At 40.3% G+C, this 22,879-nt stretch overlaps 1 protein-coding gene across 2 annotated transcripts; it reads left to right on the plus strand.

The window, feature by feature from the left end:
* The first annotated feature begins 7,271 nt into the window (after positions 1-7,271).
* RBM45 (RNA binding motif protein 45) lies at positions 7,272-19,542 on the plus strand. 2 transcript variants are annotated; one of them, XM_008505081.2, is made up of 10 exons: positions 7,272-7,651; positions 9,221-9,343; positions 9,470-9,596; positions 10,852-10,962; positions 11,341-11,520; positions 12,457-12,586; positions 13,758-13,854; positions 14,206-14,372; positions 15,759-15,955; positions 18,589-19,542. In XM_008505081.2, exons 1-9 carry the CDS (start codon positions 7,373-7,375, stop codon positions 15,949-15,951), a joined length of 1,407 nt encoding a protein of 468 aa, XP_008503303.2. In that variant the 5' UTR covers positions 7,272-7,372; the 3' UTR covers positions 15,952-15,955; positions 18,589-19,542. The 2 variants fall into 2 exon arrangements, with proteins under 2 accessions (XP_008503303.2, XP_030310560.1); XM_030454700.1 differs by having other exon boundaries at positions 14,209-14,372; positions 18,589-19,529.
* Positions 19,543-22,879: the final 3,337 nt, after the last annotated feature.

Raw genomic sequence — 22,879 nt, forward strand, 5'->3', positions numbered from 1 at the left:
TCGTGAGATGTGGAGTGTGGAGTGTGAGGCACCTGCCCGTGTGGGGCAGGGAGGGATCTGACCTGGTTCTGGATCGTGGCCGAGGCGGGGAAGGTGGTCTTCCCGGCACCCACACCGTGCACTGCTGCAGCTGATGGTCCGGAAGCGCCCGCCGCAGCTTCCGCGGCGTAGGGTTGCGGAGAAGCGAGCGCTGGGCGAGGGGAGGGATGGCGAGCGGGGACATCGGAGGGCACACTATAGGGGGTGGTCCCCGCGCTGCTGAAGAAGCTGAGCTCTTTCCGCACAGGTAACTTCGAGATGAAATTGCAGGCACCTACAATCGTATGTCGGTAAGGGCGACTCAAATACTAATCTTTTAGGCGTTTCCTTCAGTGCGCTGCTGACACTCTGCCGGGGCTGTGAAGTAAAGGGATTTTACGCACAGCAGCAGGCACAGCCCCTCAGCCTACGCCAGGGACAGTCACATCGTAAGTGGAGACCCTGCTTTTGGGAGGATACTGCCGAGATGCCACTCTTGCTTCTCTTAGTATCCCTACTGTCTCTTCACATCTGTTCACCGCTGCCTGTGATGCCACTGGACCGGCCTCAGCTGCTGGCACTAGCGTCACCATCGCCCTCGAAGGGTGCCCACTAATCGCTGGTTGGCCTTTACCGTGGCATATGCGTTTTCTCAACACTGGTACACACACTCCCCTTACACAAAGAAACCTCCGAAGCTGCTGAAGGCGTGGCATGAGTTCTCAAGCAAAGACTTTTGGCATCTGCATATGAGTGAATTAATTGTATGTACATAATTTTTACCAGCTCATAGTAGGGTTTTGGCTGAGCACTCATGGTAACGTTTACAGCAAAATGGCTACTGTAGAACGAATGCTTCTATATATAAACACTTAAAGCAATTTAGTGTTTCCTCAGAACATGTGTAAGTGAGGTTGTCCCTTACCATTTCTTTAATCATGTGGCATCTTTTGTTTATTTGCTGGGGATTTTATGCATGACCTTTGATTATAGCAAAAAGTTGCATATTGACAGTATCTCAAATAGCAGTAACAAATAGTCAAGACTCAAGGAAGTAAAACCACACTTGTCTTCATTACATTAAATCCATAGTGAATAATTATTGTAACACCTTAATTATAAAGAACTTTGCATCCCCAAGTCTGAATATAAACTATAAATATAAACTATATAATATAAACTATATAATATAAGCTATATAATATAAACTATAGTTCTCTTTTTAAATGGTAAAATTTGATAAAGATGATCACAGTGGTTTATCTGTTCTGTAACTTGAGCAGTCTTTTGACTTGTCATAGTAAAACCTGCCTCAGAAACCTGGTTTAGTGTGCAGGGGAGAGTGTTATGAAAAAACTCGGGTCTGCCTGTGTTCTGACATGCATCAGCTGATACCTCTTGTGAGGGGAGGAAACCAAGAGCACCATGCACCAGGTTGCATCTTCATGTGTGGGCCTGAGATTGTTTTGTTGCAGCCTTTTGTGGGCAGGCCAAAAGGGCAAATTGATTTTGTCAGCTCCACAGGATGGTGTTGCCTTCATAATTCTACAGGTATAGTGCAGTGGGGTGCAGGCAGCTTATATCTGATTTATTTTAAGTATGATGCACCTTTTATCAGTGTGAATGCACAGTGCCTACTCAGATAGTGAGGCAGGCTTTTAGCCAGTGTCACCTGGCCTCCTCAGAACTAGCACAGAGATTCCCTAAAAGAATCACTAGGAGAAATGTCAGTGCATTTCTCAGGCAGAGTTTCTCGCTTCAGTTTCCCTGTTCAGAAAGGCAGTGGCATAGTACTCTTCAAAATGTTGTCAAGAAAAGCACTCAAGAAAATTTTTGTCATTCAGGCAGATGCTTCAATTGTCTGAACATTCAACAGAGCTGGTCCCAATTATTAATAAGAAAGGGGGAAGTATCTTATAGCTACAGCACAAAAGAAAAAAACCAACAGGTACTCATCCAGTTGTGTCACAGAATATTTTATCTGACTCTTGCTTATTCGCTTACTTTTAAACAGTGGTTCAGCTCTATGGTGCACTTTAAGGCAACCAGTTAAAGCCCCTGGTGTGTAAGCAGTGGAACAATAATGATGAGTACTTGGGAACAGACACTATAGCTAAATAGTTTTGTTCTAATGTTCCCTTCTGCAATGATATACGGAAATCTTGCTTGAGTGAAGCCTGTTTTAATCTATTGCATTTTTGTAAACAGAAAATGAAATTATAAATCACAATTCAAGTGGTAGGGATTCATGAGGAGGTTTTAGAAGGACTTCAGTCACCCTCTACCTACTGTTTGTGAAAATACCTACTATCATTTGCTTGATCTAGTTAGCCCTTATTCATTCTAGAATGAATGTTAGAGGATAAGGATACCTTAATACATTAGCCTCAAATGGAGAAAAAAAAATCCACAACTCTGTAAAGTGACTAGTAGATGACGGTGGGTTTTTAAACAAAGGAACACTAACAATAGAATGAGTGGGGTTATATTTTTAAATTAAAAAGGTCATAGATATTCAGGTACCTCCTCAAGACTTTTTTTTCAAGTTGAGTTCACTATTGAAAGATTATTTGTGCTCTGAAAATATCTGATATTCTTGGTATTCCACCTCTGTAGTGAAATGAGGCAACCAGGTGCCACTAATTACCAGGCAGTGGGCATGAGCTTGTGTCAAGCCCACCTGTGCCTAATTAGGGTGGGCCCTCACTGCGCATGAGCAGGACCAGGGGGCCAATAAAAGGTGAGGCCTAACTCACAGGTGGGGCTCAGTCCTGAGCAAGCCAGCAGAGAGGCCAGTTGCTCTTGGAGCAACAGCACTGATCTGGGCTAGTCAACTCTGAGAGCCATAGGCTTAGAGCATTGCTTGTGAGTCTCTGCTGGAACACCTGGTTGGACTTTGAAGCACCGTTCTCTAAGAGAGGTTTGTCTTGCTACACACCTCCATCATTCTTATTTACTGTTCTTTTAATATAAGGTTGTGTTTTCTTATCTACCACTGAGGGTAATTTCCTTCACAGATGATAATGCTGAGGAATTTTTTTTTCTAAAAGAAAATCTTCATTTAGTCATCAGTTCCAATACTCACAGGCACTGGTTTTATTTACATAGCCACATTTGAATATTAGTTTCAGTAGGTGTTTGATTAACTAGTTGTAGAAGTGGGCTTTCAGGTCTCCTTATAGAAATGAACAGTATTTCTGTAGTGCTCTCCACGAAGGTCAATGAAATAATACTTATGTCTCAATGTTGTTCATTAGGACATAGTCTCTTAAAATATATCCTTATTGGTTTTGGTGAGGCCAGTTCCTAATGAATAATTTACAATACTGATGTTACAGTGATGATGTTACAGGTGATGATGAGTCTATCTTTAGTAAGCTCACAGGTGACACCAAACTGCAGGGGAGTGTCAGTCTGCCAGAGGGTAGGAAGATGCTGCAGAGGGACTGGGAAAGGCTGGGTTGATGTGCCAAGGCCAACCATATGAAGATCAACAAGACCAAGTGAAGGGTCCTACATTTTGGCCACAACAACCCCATGCAGTGCTACAGACAGGGGAAAGAGTGGCTGGAGAATGGCCTGGGAGACAGGACCAGGGAGTACTGGTTGACAACCAGTTGAACGTGAGCCAGCAGTGTGCCCAGGTGGCCTGGAAGGCCAATGGCATCCTGGCTTTTATCACGAATAGTGTGGTCAGCAGGACTAGGGATACAATTATCCCTTTGTACTCAGCACTGGTGAGGCCTCAGCTCAGGTTCTGTGTACAGTTTTGGGCCCCTCACTTAAAGTGCTAGAGTGGGTCCAGAGGAGAGCAATGAGGCTGGTGAAGAGACCAGGTGTTACGGTCTGAGGTAACATTAAAATTAATTTTTGTTTTTGATACGTAAAACAAAGTCAAACTGTAGAAAAGGTCGGGTGCAAGCACATTTTACTTGACAATTGACACTGGCAAAAATATAGAGTGAGGCAAAAGAGGGAGAGAGGAAAAGAAGCTATAAGAAAGAGAGAGAGAAAAAATGGTAAAAAAAGGTGCTAAGAAAGAATGAGAGAGAAGAGAGGAGAAATAAAGGGTAAGAAAATGGGAAGAATGAGAGAGAGTCACCACCAGGGGTCCAGCTGTCCAGCGAGGTTCTTCAGGATGGCGCTGATTCTGGACAGGGTCCGGTGCAGAAATAGCGGTGGGTCAAGAGACAACGCCAGTCAGAGCACGGACAGCAATATATATACCCCTGAGTGCCTTTTGTTCCGAAGGAGCAGCTGTCAGTCAGCCAGGTTCGTTAGAAGACAGGCTGCCTGGAGGGAGCAGAAGGGTGTAGTCCTCCACCCGCTCATCAATTCTTATCTTCTTCCAGATGCCATTCTTCCTCTCTTCCAGCCACTTTAGCCAGGTACATAATCGTGCCTCCAGGGGCATCCCAGCATTGAAGGTTGGCCTTCAGGAAAGGGGAGTAGTCTCCACCCAGTCATCAGTTCTTATCTTCCTGGTGCCATCCTTGCTTTGCACTAGCCCCCTTATCCAGGTACTTCGCAAGTACAATCAAGGTGGCTCAGTCGTGCCTGGAGGGATGTCCCAGCATTGAAGGCTGGCGCTCAGAGAAGAAGAGTAGTCTCCACCCCGTAGGTCTTACCACATCCCGAGGTGTCATCCTTTGCTCAGCTCTGGCCAGCCAGGTCCTCCATGAAAGCCAGGGCTATTCATTTTAAAATTGCTCCTTTGAGACAGTTGCAAATCAGTGAGGTCTTTCCCTTGTCAAATAAATGGGTCACCCTGTCATTGAAGGAGATCAAACACAGAAGGTCCTTTTAGTCAAACAGGACCTGCCCTTCATTAACCCATGCTGACTGGGCCTGATCACCTATTTGTCTGTGGGAAAACAGTCTGCGGAGGCTTAAGGATTCCATGTGCACATCAATATGATTGTATGAAATCGTTTATTAACAACTTGCTCTCACTTTATATAGAGAAGCCTTGTTTACACCATCTTATCAAGCAGGTGGCTTTGTATTACAATTACACATACCATTCTCATGGAACCTTCTTCTCACATAATTATTTTCTTCTTCTGTTGCCAATTAAGTTATCTCTTTCCCAGTAAGTAGCTCATTCTCAGAAAGCCTCTAACTAGGCCTCAATAGCCATTAACCCAATGTGGCCTAAATTGAAGTAAGTCAGGATTGCTCACAACCTGTATATTTCTGAACTGTTTCCCCAACAGTTGTCCTGCATGCACCACATACCATATGCACCAGCATGCACCATGTACTCAAGGATGGGCTGTTCCATCAGCTTCCCCAGTACCTGTCTCAAACTAATCATCCTTTAATTTCCTAGATCATCCTCCCATCCCTTCTTATATATGGGGGTTACATTGACTTATTTCCAATCTGCTGGTGCCTCTCCAGTCAGCCAGGACTGCTGATAAATGAAAGGAAGTGGCTTGGTAAGCATCCCCACCAGCTCTTTCAGCACTCTTGGGTGCATCTCATCTGCCCCATAGATTTGTGCACATCTACATGGTGCAGCAGGTCAATGACCATCTCCTCCTGGACTGTGGCAGGGTGATACTGCTCCTGACCCCTGTCTCCTAGCTTACAGAGTTGGATTGCCTCTATATAACTTGTCCTTTAACCCTGCTAAAACCTGTCTCTGTCAACAGAAGCCTACTTCTGTACTTAAGATTACTGAAATGACATGTTCAAATTTCTCGTGTCCTCCAGAGCTTATTCTTCCCATTGTGTAAAGAGGGTTTCAATACCCTTTTTTTTGCTTTCTTTTACAAACATCTGTATGATTTGTTCATCAAATTTGCAATGAGAAAAAGTGGTTAATATATGCTGATGATGCTTTGCATGAAGGAAGTCCTAGTATAAAGTGAATGTCACAAAATGCTTCCTAGAAATCACAGACCAATAAAAGTCAGACAATTCTAATCAGAAAAAGAAAAACTGAGGACTATATTTGTAATGAATAGCTTGATAAATAATATTATTTATATTCAAATAATATAAATAAACCAAATGAAACCCACACAGAACTGATTTCAATTTCAAAATTCTATCTTGTTACAGAGCAAAAGTAGACCCTAGCCATAATTTTTTCCCTTATCTGCTGGTTGTAGCATTTTTATGTTGTCTCTGCAGATGTTTGCACTCTTTTGGTGCCTGGTTAGCCTTGGCAGTTCCTTGTTTTAAGAACAAGGCCCACGCTTCAATTATCACCAAGACAGAAGTCTCGTTAAGGCCTTGTGTTGCTTACACTGTTTTTATGGAAAATTATAGGTCTCAATTGCTTTGTCTAGCCCCATATTAACTTCTTAGTTTAATTCTGAATTTACTGGTTAAGAGTACAAATTCATTAACATCATATATCACAATGCCAAGGTGATCATAAGCCAGCAATGTGCCCTTGTGACAGGGAAGCCTAGCTACCTCAGGAGGAGTGTCCCCAGCAGGACAAGGGAGATGACCCTTATCCTCTACTCAGGACTGGTGAGGCCACACCTAAGATAACCACATTCACCTCTGAGCTCTCCAGTATAAGAAATTTTATGGACATGCTTGAGGAAGTCCAGTAAAGGGCCACAAAGATGACTAAGGGACCTAGGCATCTCTCCTGTGAACAGCTGACACTGCTCAAGCCAAGAAAAGAGAAAGGAGGCAGATCTCATCAGTGTGCGTGCACAGCAAAAGGGATGCCATGAGGAAAACACATCTGCACTTCCAAGCGGTGCTCAGTGACATGACCTGGGGCAACGGACACAAACTGAAACACAGGAGGTTCCATCTGAACCTCAGGAAATGCTTTTTTAGTGAAAGTGACTGAACACTGAAACAAGTTGCTCAGAGATGTTATGGAACCTCCCTCCTTCCTTGGAGATACTTAAAAGCAGCCTGGGGAGAACGGCTTTGGGTGGCCGTGCCTGCGCAGGGGGTGGCCCCGGGGCCTCCGGAGACCGATTCCGTTCGGTGGCTCTGACATCGCCCATGGCCGTGCACTGCCAGGACAAAGGGGAGCCCGGGAGCGCCTCTCCTCGGCACCCACCCTCGATTCATCTCTCTTCAGTCACTCGCTCCCGGGCAGTTTCCTGCAGGGTATGCACGCCGATGCCCTGCGCAGTCCCGGACGCTTTCCTTCCGTACAACCCTTCTCCCGGGCAGCAGGGCACGCCGCACAGCCCGCCTAAAGGTCCTGCCCCTACAGGCAAGACCACGGCCCTGACTGGAAGCAGGGAAGAGGAAGGGGCAGGGCCGGCGCGGGAGAGGCGGATGTCATGTTGTCTCCCCGCCGGAGAGGGAGCCGTGGTTGCTCCTCGCCGGCAGCGGAGGTAAGGCAGCTGTCCCCGGCGGCCCCGCTATGGAGGAGACCAGCGGTTTCCGCCTTTCGGCCGAGTGCCTGGACGAGCCGCCCAACAGCCGCGTGTTCGTGGTGCTGGGCAAGGACACCAGCGAGGCGCTGATTCGGGAACGCTTCTCCCCCTTCGGGGATATCCAGAACATCTGGCTGCTGCGGGACAAGCGCACCAACGAGTCCCGCGGCATCGCCTTCATCAAGTTTGCCCGCAGCTCGCAGGCCTGCCGGGCTATGGAGGAGATGCACGGCCGCAGCCTGGTCCCAGACACCAAACCCATTAAGGTACCGCTGCTGGCCGCGCCCCCACTTCTGCCGGGGAGCGGAGCCGGGGACGAGCGAGCGGGTCCTGACGGGGTGTCCTTCGCTCCTTTCCCAGCATGGCGACCGCGTAGGCCTCGGCCGCTGCCCCGAGCTTGCCGGTTGCCTATCTACGCGGGCGCAACGGGAAGCCCCTCCGCGGGGGCTGGCTGCGGGGATGGCCGGTGGCGGAGCTCGGCCCGGAGCAAGCCCGGGGAGCCCGCGGCGAGGTGCCCACCCGGCTTGGCGGCAGGCGGAGAGCGGCCGGCCGGCTGCTGGTGGCCTTTTCTCCCCACCTGCCTTCTGGTGGTGTTGATGCTGTCACCCTTTTGGGTCAAACCCGGGGCGGCTTCATCTACGAGGGATACAGTCTTGGCAGTTCTCTTCGGCAGGGGCTGCATTGGGTTCCGCCCTGGTCTGGGGCTCCCACGCGACACATAAGATGCAACAGGCCTGGGGAAAATGCAGAACATGGAAACTGGAAACTAGCCCTTTTTTTATTTTATTTTATTTTTTTTTAATGTTGGGTAAATCTCTGAAGTGTTCTTAGACAATATGTTTTAAGCGTTGTAAGCAAGATTGAGGTGGATAAAGAGAGCTGTCTTAACAGGAATTTCATGTTGATTTTTGTATCTTATGCAATTTTTTTCAGGACCATTTATGTTTGGTTTTGTTTCGTTTTGTTTTGTTTTTCTTAATCTATAGAACTCACTGGAAGCTTCCAGTATCTTGAATTGTTTTCCTATTCCCCAAGTACTGAGAAGATATGAGTGCTTTTGAACAGAGAAGGAAGATTCCATGTGTCTCATTTGAAAAAGCAATTGAGTCAGTAAAATCTTTTCTGAAAAACTTGTTACTAGAAGCCAAAAGATCAGAATTGTATTATTTATTCTCCTGCATGACCATCAGAAAATTAATATCATAGCTCTGTGAAATCAGCTGCTGCTTTTGTATGAGGCTTACTTTGAAGGTTGTTTTTTTTCTTAATTAGTTGGGGATTTTTTATTTGTTTGGTTTTTGGTTTATTTTTTTAGGGTTTTTTACCTGGTTGTCTTCTGGGGTGCACTTTTGAGATACAATCAATTTCAGTAATTAAACAAGATTTGAACAGTTACATGTGTCAAGTTATGATCCACACAGAGCACTACGTGTGCAGTCTTTGCCCCAGCTGAGTAGAGAGCAGCAATAGCAAAACTTTCTTAAGCTTCTAGGCTCTCTTGTTACTGCTCTTTTACCAAGCCCGCTGCACTGGTTGCTGCCTGTGGCATTGACAGAGCTGTGGAATCAGGCATTGATATTTCTGACCATTCCTTATTATCTCGGTGAAGACTTCTGGTTACCCCTGCCCTGTCTGAGAAGCCGTTTGAGGTTTAAGTGTATTTGTAGGCCTCTTGTCACAGATGTGTCTCTTGCCAGAGATCTGTTTTGTTGTGGGCTTTCCCCCCATAGCTATTTTATGTGAAAAATAGAGTTGTTAAACTATATTTCTCGCTTATTTATGTATAGTTAAGACCCTTTCTCTAATAATTAATGCCTGTCTAATTGTTTTGGTAGGTGTTCATTGCACAGTCAAGAGCTTCTGGAAGCCACCGAGATGTTGAAGATGAGGAGCTTACACGAATCTTTGTTATGATACCAAAAACCTACACGGAAGAAGATCTGCGGGAAAAGTTTAAGGTGTTGATTCACTGTTTGTTAAATGTTATTAAAAGTTGTCATGTTCTTAATTTATCAGAGGGGCTTAACACATAGATATTTCAATCATTTAAATATTGTGAATTAATACAATTTAAACTTTTTTAGATGTATGGAGACATTGAATATTGCAGCATTATCAAAAACAAGACTACTGGAGAAAGTAAAGGTTTGGGCTATGTGAGATATTTAAAACCATCACAAGCTGCTCAAGCAATTGAAGAATGTGATCGAAGTAAGAATTTGTTTTGATTCTTTAAAATTTTTTTACAATAAATGTATCACTAGTGTACATTTTAATTTTTGGTTTTATTTTAAGGTAAATTATTTATGCTTTAAACACATCTTGAGGCAAAGTTCTATTGCAATTAAAATCCCAGTATTATTAACATTACTGAGAGTGGTCACATTATAGCATACTTGCAAAGTATGATTAAAATCGGTGAAGAGTTTGGAAATGGATACAGAGTTTCATGCATTACATGAATTTATTTCAGAACAAATTCATTCCAATTGAAGTTTGTTTTCAATGTACATCATCAAGGAAAGCCTGTTTTATGACCTTACCATCTGCCATTTATGCTCCAGTACCAGTGTTAATGAATTTTAGTGAGTCTGGTAGAAGGCCACCAAGGTGATTAGGGACTGAAGTGCATGGTGTATTGGTCATCCAGGAGAAGAAAGGTGTTTGGGAAAACCTGACAGTGGCCTTCCAGTGTGGCCTCCTGCTCATTTATGATTCACTTAATCACAAATGCAAAACAATTTGGTACATAGATGTAGTTGGTTTTTGTTGTTATTGTGTGCTTCTTTTCTTCTATTAATGTACATAGTAGTTCTATGCTGTATCTATCATAAGTGATTCTACTGAAATTGTATTTGTGATAAATACATAGGAATATGTGTTCGAGATTATTTAGCAGTAAAATGTTATTTATGTTTTGCTCTGTTAAAATGAAATTAGTTGGGTAGCCTGAGAGTAATACATAGTACTTGAATGAAAGTAAAACCTAGATCAATGCAAAATGTACATAAGGTGCTGTGAAGCCTCTGCAGCACCTCTGAATCATGCCAAGTATCACGGCATTGTCGAGGTTGGAAGGTCATCTCTGGAAGTCCTCTGGCCCAATGCCCCTGCTCAGGCAGGATTACCTGGGCACCATTGTTGCCCAGAACCATGTCCAGACAACTTTTGAATATCTCTAAGGATGGAGACTCCACACGCTCCCTGGACAATCTGTTCCAGTACTCAGTAACTTTCCCAGAAATTGACTTAATTTGTGAGTAGGAGTAGTTTTACATGTAGGTTGTTAACTTTCACGCAATTATTATGGAAGACTTCAATAGCTATAGATTAATTACTTTCCTACAGCCAGCCCTTACTGGATTTATGAATAATATGTTTTAAATACAGTACTTACAGAATGCAGAACTGGTCAGGTAATTCCAGTGTGCTGATGTGTTTCTATATGCGTGGTCATTTCTTTCAGGCTACAGGGCCATTTTGGCTGAACCTAAAAATAAGTCATCCGAGTCCTTTGAACATGAGTATTATAACAGTAACACGAGGCAAGAACCAAGAGGAAATATGCTTCCATTTTGTAAGTAACAGCTTTTCATACTAAAATAAATTTGTAGTGTTGAGTATGATCAGAAAGTAAGAATGCCGTTTGGAAGAAGGGAAGATAATGGAGGCTTAGGCCAACACTTAAATTGAGTAGATTGAGTGTTGGAGTCAGGAATGAGACAGGCATTTAATTTCTGTGTTTTTATGACTCAATTTGTTGTAGTTGGCCAATTATTACCTGACCTACACTGGTGAAATAGACGTTACTTTTAGTATATGTATAGACACGTTACTTTTAGTATATTTTAGTATAGACTTCGGTTACTTTTAGAAGTTGAATGAAAAATATGTATGAAATTAAGGCATGCTAGTGTGATGACCTGAATTATTTATTTTTATGTTTATCATTGAGGCGGGCAGCCAGAGTTTTGTAGCTTTGAAAAAAATGAAAGCAGAATTCAAGAGTCGGTCTCCAAACGTCTGTCAGTGGTATCACGGCTTCCCTTGATCCAAGAGCAGCTGTTTGCCCTTTTTGATCTAGTCCCAGGACTGGAATACTGTGATGTTCAGCGAGATCCTCATACCAATAGTGGTAAGTAAATGTACAAATTTTTCAAATTCAGGAAGTGCATCTTAATTGTACTTGATTTAGTTTGTAGTGCCAAATACAGTAAACTTGCAGGAAAGAATTAGTGTCCTAGGTATATCGGTGTCTGCTGCAATTACTGATGCATAAACCCAATTTTTTTTTTTTTTATCCTGTATTTACAGGTAGCCTTCAATATGTTTTATTTTCAGATAATAGAACCCCAAGAAGGACTGAATCAAAACCATGCTAGGTGAATTTTTTGAGCAAGTTAAGTTAATAGTTTTGGGCAGAATAAGAAGGAAGTCTTTTAAAACTATTAGGTATCTAGTTTTAATATTCTCTAAACAGATCTTCTGAGATTTCACCTTGAAAAAGAGGTATGTGTATGTCTGTTCTAGAAGCTGAGTAAAGGGAATTAAATGATTCCAAACCAGATAATGCTTTGTATAGAAAGGATTGTTTTTGTTTAGTCTTCTTGTAATTTTGCTATTGTTAGGAAAATGTGGAAGAGCTGGAAGTTCCTGGAGGAACTTGAAATGGAAATGATTTTGAGAGTTACAGAGTAACTTTACAGTATTTTTAATCAATGTTGATGGGAAAATTGCAGTGTAAAGTGTAACTGTGTATGGTTTTGGTTTTAATTCAGGATCAGGGAAGAATTACATCTCCACACATCTCAAGATGTGTTTTTACTTGTGTTTGTCTTTATTTCCGGCTTTTCAAGTCATCATAAATATAGCTGACTTGTCACTAGTTAGTTCCACTGAAGTTTTCTTCACAAATACTGCTTTTTTTTGTCTTCACTGACATTGTGGTAAAAAGACTTCAGAACTTCGTATCATGCATGACTAATGCACAGTTTAATCTTCACGTGATGTGAGTGTAGTCTGATCTTATGACTTACCCCTATCATTCTGAAACTGTGTGCTGTATTTGTAGGATATGCTGTGATTCAGTACAGTACTGCTGCATCAGCTATATACGCCAAGTATAAATTACACGGGTTTGAGTATCCTCCTGGAAATCGATTAACTGTCATTTTTCTAGAAGATGGGAGTGATAGCTCAGAGTAAGTACCACTACACTGGGATAGAAAGTTTTTAAGAGAAGAACTAACAGCAGTGTTGCTGTGGCATATGATGAAATAATTTAGAATAAGCCTTTTGAAACTTAGTAGCCTGTAATAAAAATGTAATAAAGAAAAGATTTATATATATGTTCTTCAGATATATTAGAAAATGTTTGATTTGGAAAGAATCTTTGTGAATGTCTCTGTAATATGTAGCAAGGCTGAATTAGAGGTTTTTGTGTTAGAAATGGATTTATCTACTTGATCTGTTGGTTGACTTTGCAGTACTGCCAGTGTCACCTTTATGCAGTACTTACGTAGTGAGAACTGTTGGATGCTGATGATCTGATATCCCCACTGCATGAAGAACGTCAGGTTTTGCTTTGATCATCTCTCATGTGTCCTGTAGTTTGAATGTTCATTACAAGATGGAGCAGTTTATGTTCCTGCAGTACATATTTTGTATTAGTTTCATCCTAAAGGATTCTAGGTCATGTCAAACTTATCCTGGGATATGAATAAGGACAGTAAAGAGGGGAAATGGGGAGATTAACTTCAGAGTTGAATGCCTAATCTAGACTAAAAAATAAATAATTGAAGCTATACTTCTTGCAAACAATGTCCTTAATTCTTTAATAATTCATGCTGTTTCATGGTCCTACAACACAGACTGTGAATCTATGCAAAAAGTGCAATTGCTCTTTTTTACTCTCCAACAGAATAAGGAAAACTTACTGGAAAATGAAATATGGAAGTAAGATTTCTGTAATAATATTCTGACTTCTGAATTGAATCTGTGTGATCTTTATTGAAATAGGTGATGTTTTTCTATCCCTTCTGCCTTTCAGGCATCTTTCACAAAATGTAGTGGGCTTTGTAGAGTTAGCTTTTTAATCTTTTTTTTTCCCCCTAGAGTATTAAAAAAAAGCAAGTAAGAGTTTTGTAACTCTGTATGTAGAAATATGTGTTGTCAGTGAGTTGCAGCTAGCATGCATACGTTCAGACCATTTCTAGTATCATGAAAGCCTGACTTGATTTTTGTTATCTACATGAGTTTACAAATTTCCAGATGTTAGGGGTGTGCCTTAAAACTTGTTTTCTCTTGTGGAATTTAAGATTTTTGTAATTTAGCTCTTTCTCTAAAATAGTTAATTATCACTTCTGCTTGCAGTCTCATCAGAAAAATGGCAACACAGCTGGTAACAGCACATGTGTCATCAGTGTTGCGGAATAACAATGCAATTGTTCAGCAGTATAGGACACCTCCTGTAAGTTAATATAATAGATACTGTTAATATTCTTCTGAATTGTTGTAATAAACTTTAGATGGGTCAATAAGGAACACTACTCTCTTTTCCCTGTAACTGTTTTAGATGCTATATGTTTAAGATGGACCTCTGCTTTGTTTGTACATTTTTATTCCCTGTGAAGGGAATAAGTCCCTTGCTTAGATTTTTTGTCCAATTTAGTGAAATAACCAGGGTAAACAAATTAATTAAGATGAAAACTAGTGAAACCTGGGTATGTCCTGTGATAGAAACAAAAACTTTAAATGTGTGAAAATATCTTTTTTCCCCTCATTGGTTTATTTATAGCTGCATTTTTTTTTCCTGTTTTAGCAGGCCTTTGGAGGAACTTCTGGTTCACCGTTACTTCAGCCCCAAACAGATGCTGTACTCCCACCACACAAAAAAAAAGTTCCACCTGATACTTGTGTGAAGGAAAGGCTTTTCATACTTTTTCATCCTCATCCTTTACCTGTAAATGTATTGGAGGATGTGTTCTGGTAAGACTCCATTTGCAAACAAGTTTTCTTGAACTTAAAAAAAAAAAAAGTGAAATATTTAAATCAAATGTTGAAAATACAGATTGACATAATGAAAACTCTTTCTAGAAAAGGCAATGTAGAGAGATCAATAGGTACTGTGATCAGCAGATAAGTTATTTTTTGAAATAAATGTATAGCAATGCATATTGAAACAAAGATGTGGTGGCTTTGGTATAGCAGCTTTATTATTGGTAAACGTAATCTGAAGTAAAATGCCCAGTCTCTCTTTAACCAAAAAATGCTTCCTGTTCCTATAGCCTTGCCTGTCTGGAATTTTTTTTTGCATATATTTTTATCAGGAATTTAAGTATTTTGATAAATTTCCACAGTAGCTTAGGGAAGTAAGTATAGGAAAGTGTGTGGGGTTTTTTTTCCTGAGGTATCCTGAGGTATTTTGATGGTTTGAATCTCACTGATACTTTTTCCTCTGTTCTTGCATGCAGCTAGCTTCCTTAAGAGGCAGCTGAGACACAATTTTTGACATCTTTAAAACAAATCTGTAGTTCCTCTGTTCTCTATTGTGTATTATTTCTTTTTGGTATACTCTTGAAGAAAAGGCAACACTTCCCTCTTCTAATAGCTAGCATGTGCAGTTAATCTTTGGAGAGCCAAAGACTTTCCAAAATACGAGAGGAAAAAAACCTATGCATTGTGTGGAATTTAAAATTGTACCTATTTGATATAGTGGATTTTCTTAACCAGATGCTGGAGAAGAAAAAGGCTAAGCACAGTAATCATGACACTTGTATAAATTGAAGCAAACAGACCTTATTTTTTGAAAATGTTTTTGAGGAACTCTCCAGGAATCTGGAGATCTGGGGACTTGGAAATCTGGGGTTTCCTCTAAGGCTTTAGTGCTTGCTTTCTGAGTCATTTCATTGAGACCTTTTCAAAGATGAATCACAACTGCACAAGGTCATTTAAGTGAGATGCAAGTTTATCCTCTAAAATTCTGTTTTTGTGTTGTGTTGGTTTTGAACAATTTTTTGTTGTTTTGCTTTTGTGGGATTTTTTGAATGCCACTTACTGTTTGGGGACTATAGTATTGATTACATATTGTTGTAAGTAAGAGATAGTCCACTGGTGCTTGTGATTCTGTTGTAATGCTTCATAGAAAACATAGCCTGTGAGCTTTTGGTTTTATTTCTATTCTATCTGTAGTTCTAGGTAAGGGTGCTTTGATAACTAGGAGTTTTGTAGGAGGGCAGCATAAGAAAATATGGCATATCTATGAGAATAAAGCTTTTGCAGCTACCAAATCATGCATACTTCAAATCATATATTCTTCAGATTGCATAGTAGGTATCAGTGTTGCAACAAAACCTATAATTTTTTTTTTCCTAGTCGTTTTGGACACTTGATAAAAGTTTACCTTGTGGCTGGGAAAAATGTGGGCTATGCAAAATTTGCAGACAGAGCAAGCGCCAGTGATGCCATAACTGCATTACATGGCAAGATTGTGAATGGTGTCAGGCTCAAAGTAAGATTGGCAGACTCCCCTACAGAAGAATCTAACAAACGTCAGAGAACTTACTGAGCAGGTGAGTACCCAGTCTGAGCTATTACTTGAATTGAAGTTTCAACTACTTAAAAATGTTTTACTTATTACTATTTCAAGTTAGATATGAACACGTAACAATAAACTTGAAATCTATTTTTGGCCAACAACAAATAAACAACAAATAAAATTTCATTTTTTATATATATGTCTGTATACATACATATGGGTGTGTGTATGCTTATATATGCACACATACACTTTGTTTTAGTAAAAATCTATTTTTAAAATTTTTTTAACAAAAGTGAACCGCTTGATTAATATCGATCTAGACACTGACAGAAGTATTCACTATGTACAAAAAATATTGGTTAATGATGAAAAAGAGAATGCAAAAATAAACACTGGAACTGAGATCAGCTTGTGCGTGTCTTTATTTCATTAAAAGCACATGCCCTTGCAGTAGCACTGGGTAAAGATGCAGAGCTCAATCCTTGAAGGGCAGAGAAGGGAAAGGATTAAATAAAAAAGAACCTGTGGAGGACAGGGAAGGTTGTCAGGTGAAATGGAATGTTTGGGATATTTGGGTCATCTCTATTCTTAGACAGCAGATATAGGTGGAATACAGTGAAGAAAATATTTGTAAAGCCTGTTGTGGAGGGAATAAGGTGTGTATTTTAGATAATTAGTTTGAGAGTTAATTAGATGAGTCTTGTGGCCTAAGAAAGATGGTTATGCTCCTAGAGTTTTACAGAGTTCAGGGACCAAAATTCACTTTTTCGTTAAAAACATTGTTTTGATTTGAATGTTGTTTTGGGTTTGTTTTGGTTTGGTTTATTTTAACATTAGGACTATCACCAGAAGGGAAATACTGTTAGGAGAGGAAAGGCAAGTCCTGTTTTCTACAAATAACATCCAAATACTATTGTAGCTATAAAATAATTACAGTAGCCATATTATCTCTACTGGGGGACATGCAGTTCAGTTCTGCTTTAACTTATTCAGAAACACCACCACATAAAAATCCTAACTCTTTACATAAACATTTTACATCTGAGTTTTGCTCCTTGTACCTTTCTTTGTGTAGATCTCCTTGTGGCCCAGGAGTTACAAAGGCCAAGAAAGATTTTGCCCATAATATTCTTTTCATCCTTTTTTCCTAAGAACTTTAATGTTCTTCTGATAAGCAGCAGTTACTAAAGGTGGCCTTTGTTTACATACAACTTGATTTTTTGAAAAGATGGGTTTCTGATATTCTGCACTGAATTGTTGTTAAAACTCATGTGTAACTTCTTTTCATCGGCAGCTCTGGTGAATGCACTTTTAAGTAACTTGTACCCAGGCTCTTACCTTTGTACAAAGGTTTTGTTTGTTTTTACAGTAACTTTTACTTTTGATTACAAAAATCCAATGTCTTGGTCACTACAGGAAAAACTGATACAAAGTATTATCTTATACCAGGTCTGCCTTGACTACTTCTTACTAGAAAAGCGTAGATACAACATGCATCCTAAATTAGAAAGATGATTCATCCGTACTTGTTTCTTTGGTTTTAACAGAGATAAGACTGAAAAGACTGGGAGGTTCTCTTTCAAACATCAAGCTAAAACTAGCTCATTCTTTTTTTTCATACATAACATAAGCACAATTAAGTGTGTAAGGGAATGGAATTATTCTCTCTGCCTCTGTGTTTTAATTTGAGAATGCTGAATTATCTTATTAAGCTGTAGGCTTGAGAAGACAAGTAAGGGTCCAGTTGGAGGCTGCTGCCAGGAGCAGGAGCTCCCTTAATGTTGACCAGTTCTCTCCACACATTTTCATGAGAACCTCACTGCAATTGTCTGATGCCTGGTGTGTCAATTACATCACACAGAAATAAAAGAGAAGGGAAAGAATTTGTTAACTTTCAGAAGAATTTACTGCGGAAATCCAAGTAATCTCTTCCTTGTATCGTACTATTCTATTTAAACACCATCCCTCCCCAAAAAAACACCCCCAATGAGAAAAAACCTGCCAAGCACATTCCTTCCCTCTGCTGTGCTCTTCATGAGGCTTTCAAGTCCTTAGAAAACTGAGCTTCTAACTAGCACTCTATTAGAAATGCAGAGCATTAGAAATCATTGCTGATTGGCCATAACCCACAATAAAAAAGGATTCATTCCAAGTTCCCCCGCCTCCAAAAATGTTTGGTAGGTTTGTGGGGTTTTTTAAATAATTATTTCACTACCAAGTTGAAAAAAAAACTATTCTGCCCTTAAATACTTGACTGTCATTGCTTCTTATGATTTATTTCCTGAAACAATCCTGCATCACTGATTTAGTTAGCATTGCTTTTTTTCAGTTAAAACTTCGTTAAAATAAATTTAATGTGTATTTGTAACAGTTAATTTCTTTTTGAAAAGTAATTGTATCTTAGTTAAAATACACTGCAGAATTAAAAAAATAACTATTTTGTATCAACAGTATACTGCATAAAAATTGCCTGCTGTCAAGCACTCATAAAAGTTTTTCTTTAAAAGCTAGAGATGGATATAAAAAAATTAATATCATTATTCTCAATATGTTTAAAGCCTTATTTATATGGTGTAACAGTTATGCTTTGTAATATATAAATTTTAAATAAAAATGGGTACATTGCTTTTTGATACTGTTTTTGTACTTGTGTTTTTTCTACAGAAACTAGATAATGACATGACCCTCAGCTAGCTGACTGACTGAAAACGTGACTAGACATGGTTCCTGTGGACAGTGACTCCTTTTTAAATTTTTACTTAGTTGATAATCTCTTTATATATCTAGTAATTTCCAATTTTGAAAATGCAGACATACAGTTCTGAAAATTATCTAGGCCTTAAAAATTGTAAAATGATGGTTGTTCTTGTTGTAGACTATAATCTTGTATTACAGAAATCTCTCTCATGTTTAAATTTGTTCTCTAAAAATGGAAATTAGAATGATGGGGGAAATAAAGTAGTCAGCATTTTGTGACTTGACTAGTTAATTGATAATTGATAATGATTCAGATTATAACTGTTAATATAAAAGACATTTCATGTGGTCCAAACTGCATTAAGTACAATAGTAAATCTAAAGCAAATTAAATAACTGGTTCAAAAACTGCTGACAAACCCGACACTGTTAAGCTAGATTCAAGAAACAGCTGTAATCAAGAAAAGGATTCAAGTACTTTCTTAGATATTTGTTGATTTGGGCCAAAAAGTATTAATTACGCTTTAATGCTGTTTAACGCAAAGGACATTTGACTGTGGGTCAGACTACCAGAACTCCTTGTATTTATCCTTTCTTATCCTGAGGTCTTTTGGTTGTAACTGTGGGAGAAGTATGGCATTTGAGTGTGGGAGGGTTTTTTTGTTTTTTGGTTTGTGTTTTTTTTTGTTGTTGTTTTGTTGTTGTTATTGTTTTTTAAGAAGCTTTCAGTGCATGTTTAAATAAAAATTGGACAATTCAGCAACTTGGCAGGATGAAGAGGATTTCGGTTTTGATGAAGAGTAAATGAAGATAGTTTGAATAAGTTGTACAGATAATCTTTAAATGCCAAGTACTCTTCCATGTATTCCTGGATACTGCTTGTTGAATTGAAAATACTGTGGTTATTAAAATAATTTATACAGATAAATTTGATCAATTCTAGTTGTATGCACACTGGAGGACAAGCATGCTCTTGGGCACATCCTGCCCTCCCAGCATCTCCAGTCCTGGTCCTTTCATCATTGATATGGGGAAATGGTGGAGCACCCTGTAACTTCCTATGTCACTTAGCACCTTCAGGAAGATGTCCCTAGCCCATGGGAAAATAAGGTTGAGAATGCAGGTGGAAAGGTGAGAATCTCTTATTTACCTGGCATGGGTTAGTGACCAGGGCTTCAGAGGAGATGCAGCCAGTGTCCACGATTTTAATGTGATGGGAGAGTTGATAAGATGGATTGGCTTACAGAGGAGAGAATGAATAGCAGTCCATAGTGGATCTGGGTAGTGGGGTTTATCTAAGAACCAACAAGATTTGAGCTTTTGACCTACCTTATAATTTCATGCACATAACGCTGCTGGTGGAGAGGAGAGAAAATGAGGCATGTTCACATAGAAGGAGATCACTGCTGTCAGGAGGGTTGGGCAGAAAGTTGTATTTGTGCTGTACAGCTGGTCACAGTCACCACTCTTGGATTCCACTGACCAGTGTCCCTGGGCAGCCTTTGGTATTTGTTTTCTGCAGCTCAGGGAGCTCCAGGATCATCCCCAGCTTCCACAGTCTTTACCTTCTTCACCAGCCACTTGCTCTTTCCAAGAACACTACTGGAAACATTCTTTACAGGCTTCCTTCTGGTGCTCCAAGCCTCTGTCTTCCAGTCTCAATAGGCAATGTGCAGAAGCACAGCATCTTCTAATTGGTGGCTTTGTCTTGTGTTTCTCTTACTTCAAGCTGTGTTTTACCTACAAAAGCTGGCCTTCTTTTTTTGTTTATTTTTCAAAGAGGAGGAGGGAAGGTTTTGAGAAATACTTCTAGTTGAAAGTAGCTGACAGCTGTGGGTGCAACCCTTTTTAATATTTCTCCATTGTTTTACAGCAGCAAAAGATGTGCAGTGCCCCTGTTGTGTACTGGGGAGTGAAGAGGAGGGAGTAGAAGAGCACAGCCTTTCATACAATCTTTTAACTTGAAGTTAAGCTTACTCAAAACTTACGTCATCATTCTGTGCTATACAGTCAGCTTTAAAATACTGTTAGAATGCAAACCTAATTAGCCATCTAGTAATGTCATGTTTTCACTTATCAAATTAATGCAATTAGAACATTTAATGCAGCACAGATTTTAAAACATGTTGAGAGGGTATATGAGGATGACCACTGTCATTGCTGTCATTGCCATTGGTTCAGTAAGTTACATTTTAAGCAACAAACTATTTAAAAAGCCACAAAGCAGAGTTATTTCTTATGCTAGAAGAACATTAGAATTCAAATGCTTAAATATGAGGAAGTTGCAGAGTAAAGGTGGCCTAAGAAACCTTCTTTTGCTTCTCTCTGTCCCCCTCACAGGTGTTATTATGCAGTCCTTAGTGTCTCACCAGCACCTTTTTTCCTCATAGTTTTTCATTCATCACAAAGACCAAAATTGAATCAGAGCTGAGTGGTTAAAGCTATAAAATTCCTGCCTGATTTGTTGTAGATGTTGGAAATTACATAGTGAACAAAAGAGGCTTATGGTTGAACCTGGAGAATGGGATCCTATCTCTGACTCTTCCAGAGATTCCTTATGAAGGGGGTTGTGATTTCTCTGGAATTCCTCTGGAAAACTCCTGTTTGGGGCTCAGATTTTTTTTGTTGTTGTTGTTTATTTTCATTGTCCTTGCCACAAATTTGAGTAGAATTTAGGCCTTTCTTGTGTTGGCTCAGGGTAAATAATTCTGATGAGGTTGGCATAGGTCCAAAACTCGTTCACCATCAGGCACCACCTTTATAGCCTTAGCTGTGCAGTGTATATGTACTGTAAGTCCAGTATTTTTAGTAAGCATAAGTCCTGCTGTACAGGCATGACAGAAATACCATGCTCTTGTGCTGCTGGAGGTGTATGATGTGGTGTATCTGCATGTTAGCAGTAAGCTAAAACAGCCTACAACAGGTGCATAATTTCAGTGTACAGATATTTACGGTCTTTGCTTTACTGAAGAGAATGCATTAAAGTATAGAATAATACGTTATTTAGGTGCTGGCTGCAATGCTGAGACTCTGGATAGTCACTGAAAAATCTTATATATATGCTTAAATTGGGATTTTAGATGAGTGTCTTCGATGTCACAGTCTCCAACCCAGTGTGACATGGATGCCTGCATGTTTAGGGGATGTAAACACCCACAGGAGTGTAAGCACTCAAAAATCAAGTGACCGGTGTGTGTGGCCATCAAGATGGGGAAGAAGAATCATCTGTTAAAATGATCCTAGCAGCAACCTGAGCAAACACTTGCAGAGGGGTAAGAAATACCCTTCACAACCTAAACTAGTATTACAGAGTAGAAAGAACATTGCCCTTTGCTAATTGTTCTCAATTCTGGTTTAGTTACTGTGTGTCTATGGGGATAGTGAACCACTGCACTGCCCTGGGCATGGCAGAACGGTGCTCTGTATGCACTCCTACTTCCAGCTACAGAAGTAGCAGCTCTTGCCTGCTTGTTCTATCACATCTTAACTAAAGAGAATTGGTCTGGAACTCAAAAGAAATTTCCCTGTTTTCAGCACTGATTTTGGGATACTTTAGGAAACAAGTCTTCAAGCTGTTTTCTAGAAGGTCCTAAACAGCAAAATCCTTATGTAGTGAAATGAGGCAACCAGGTGCCACTAATTACCAGGCAGTGGGCATGAGCTTGTGTTAAGCCCACCTGTGCCTGATTAGGGCGGGCCCCAACTGCGCATGAGCAGGGTTAGGGGGCCAATAAAAGGTGAGGCTTGAAGCACAGGCTCAGCTCAGTCCTGAGCAAGCCAGCAGAGAGGGCAGTCGCTCTTGGAGCAATAGCACCGATCCAGGCTGGTCAACCCTGAGGGCAACAGACTCAGAGCACTATTTGCGAGTTTTGGCTGGAAACCTAGTTGGACCTTGGAGCATAGTACCCTGAGAGAGGTTTGTCTTGCAAAATCCTTACTCACCCTCCTTAGAGTATTTCCTGGAAGCACCAATGTACTCGGTTTTTTCCAGTTAAATAACAGTTTGTGTAGATTCTGCTATTTTAAAGTCCCCTAGCATCTTTGATTGGAAATTATATTTGTCGCTCCATGTTTAAATTGTTATTCAGCACTACTGATAAGCAGTTGGCATGCTGCTTTTCTAGGTCATTTAATTGGCAAGAAAAATCTGCTGAGGGGATGAGCTGGGTGTACTGGAAAAAAACCTGTGTCATGTTTACTATTTTTGCTCTGGGGGTTTGCGCATTGATTAAAATTGCACACTTTTTTGTGTGTGTTG

This window comes from Calypte anna, chromosome 7 (genome assembly GCF_003957555.1).
Source record: "Calypte anna isolate BGI_N300 chromosome 7, bCalAnn1_v1.p, whole genome shotgun sequence".
Lineage (NCBI taxonomy): Eukaryota > Metazoa > Chordata > Aves > Apodiformes > Trochilidae > Calypte > Calypte anna.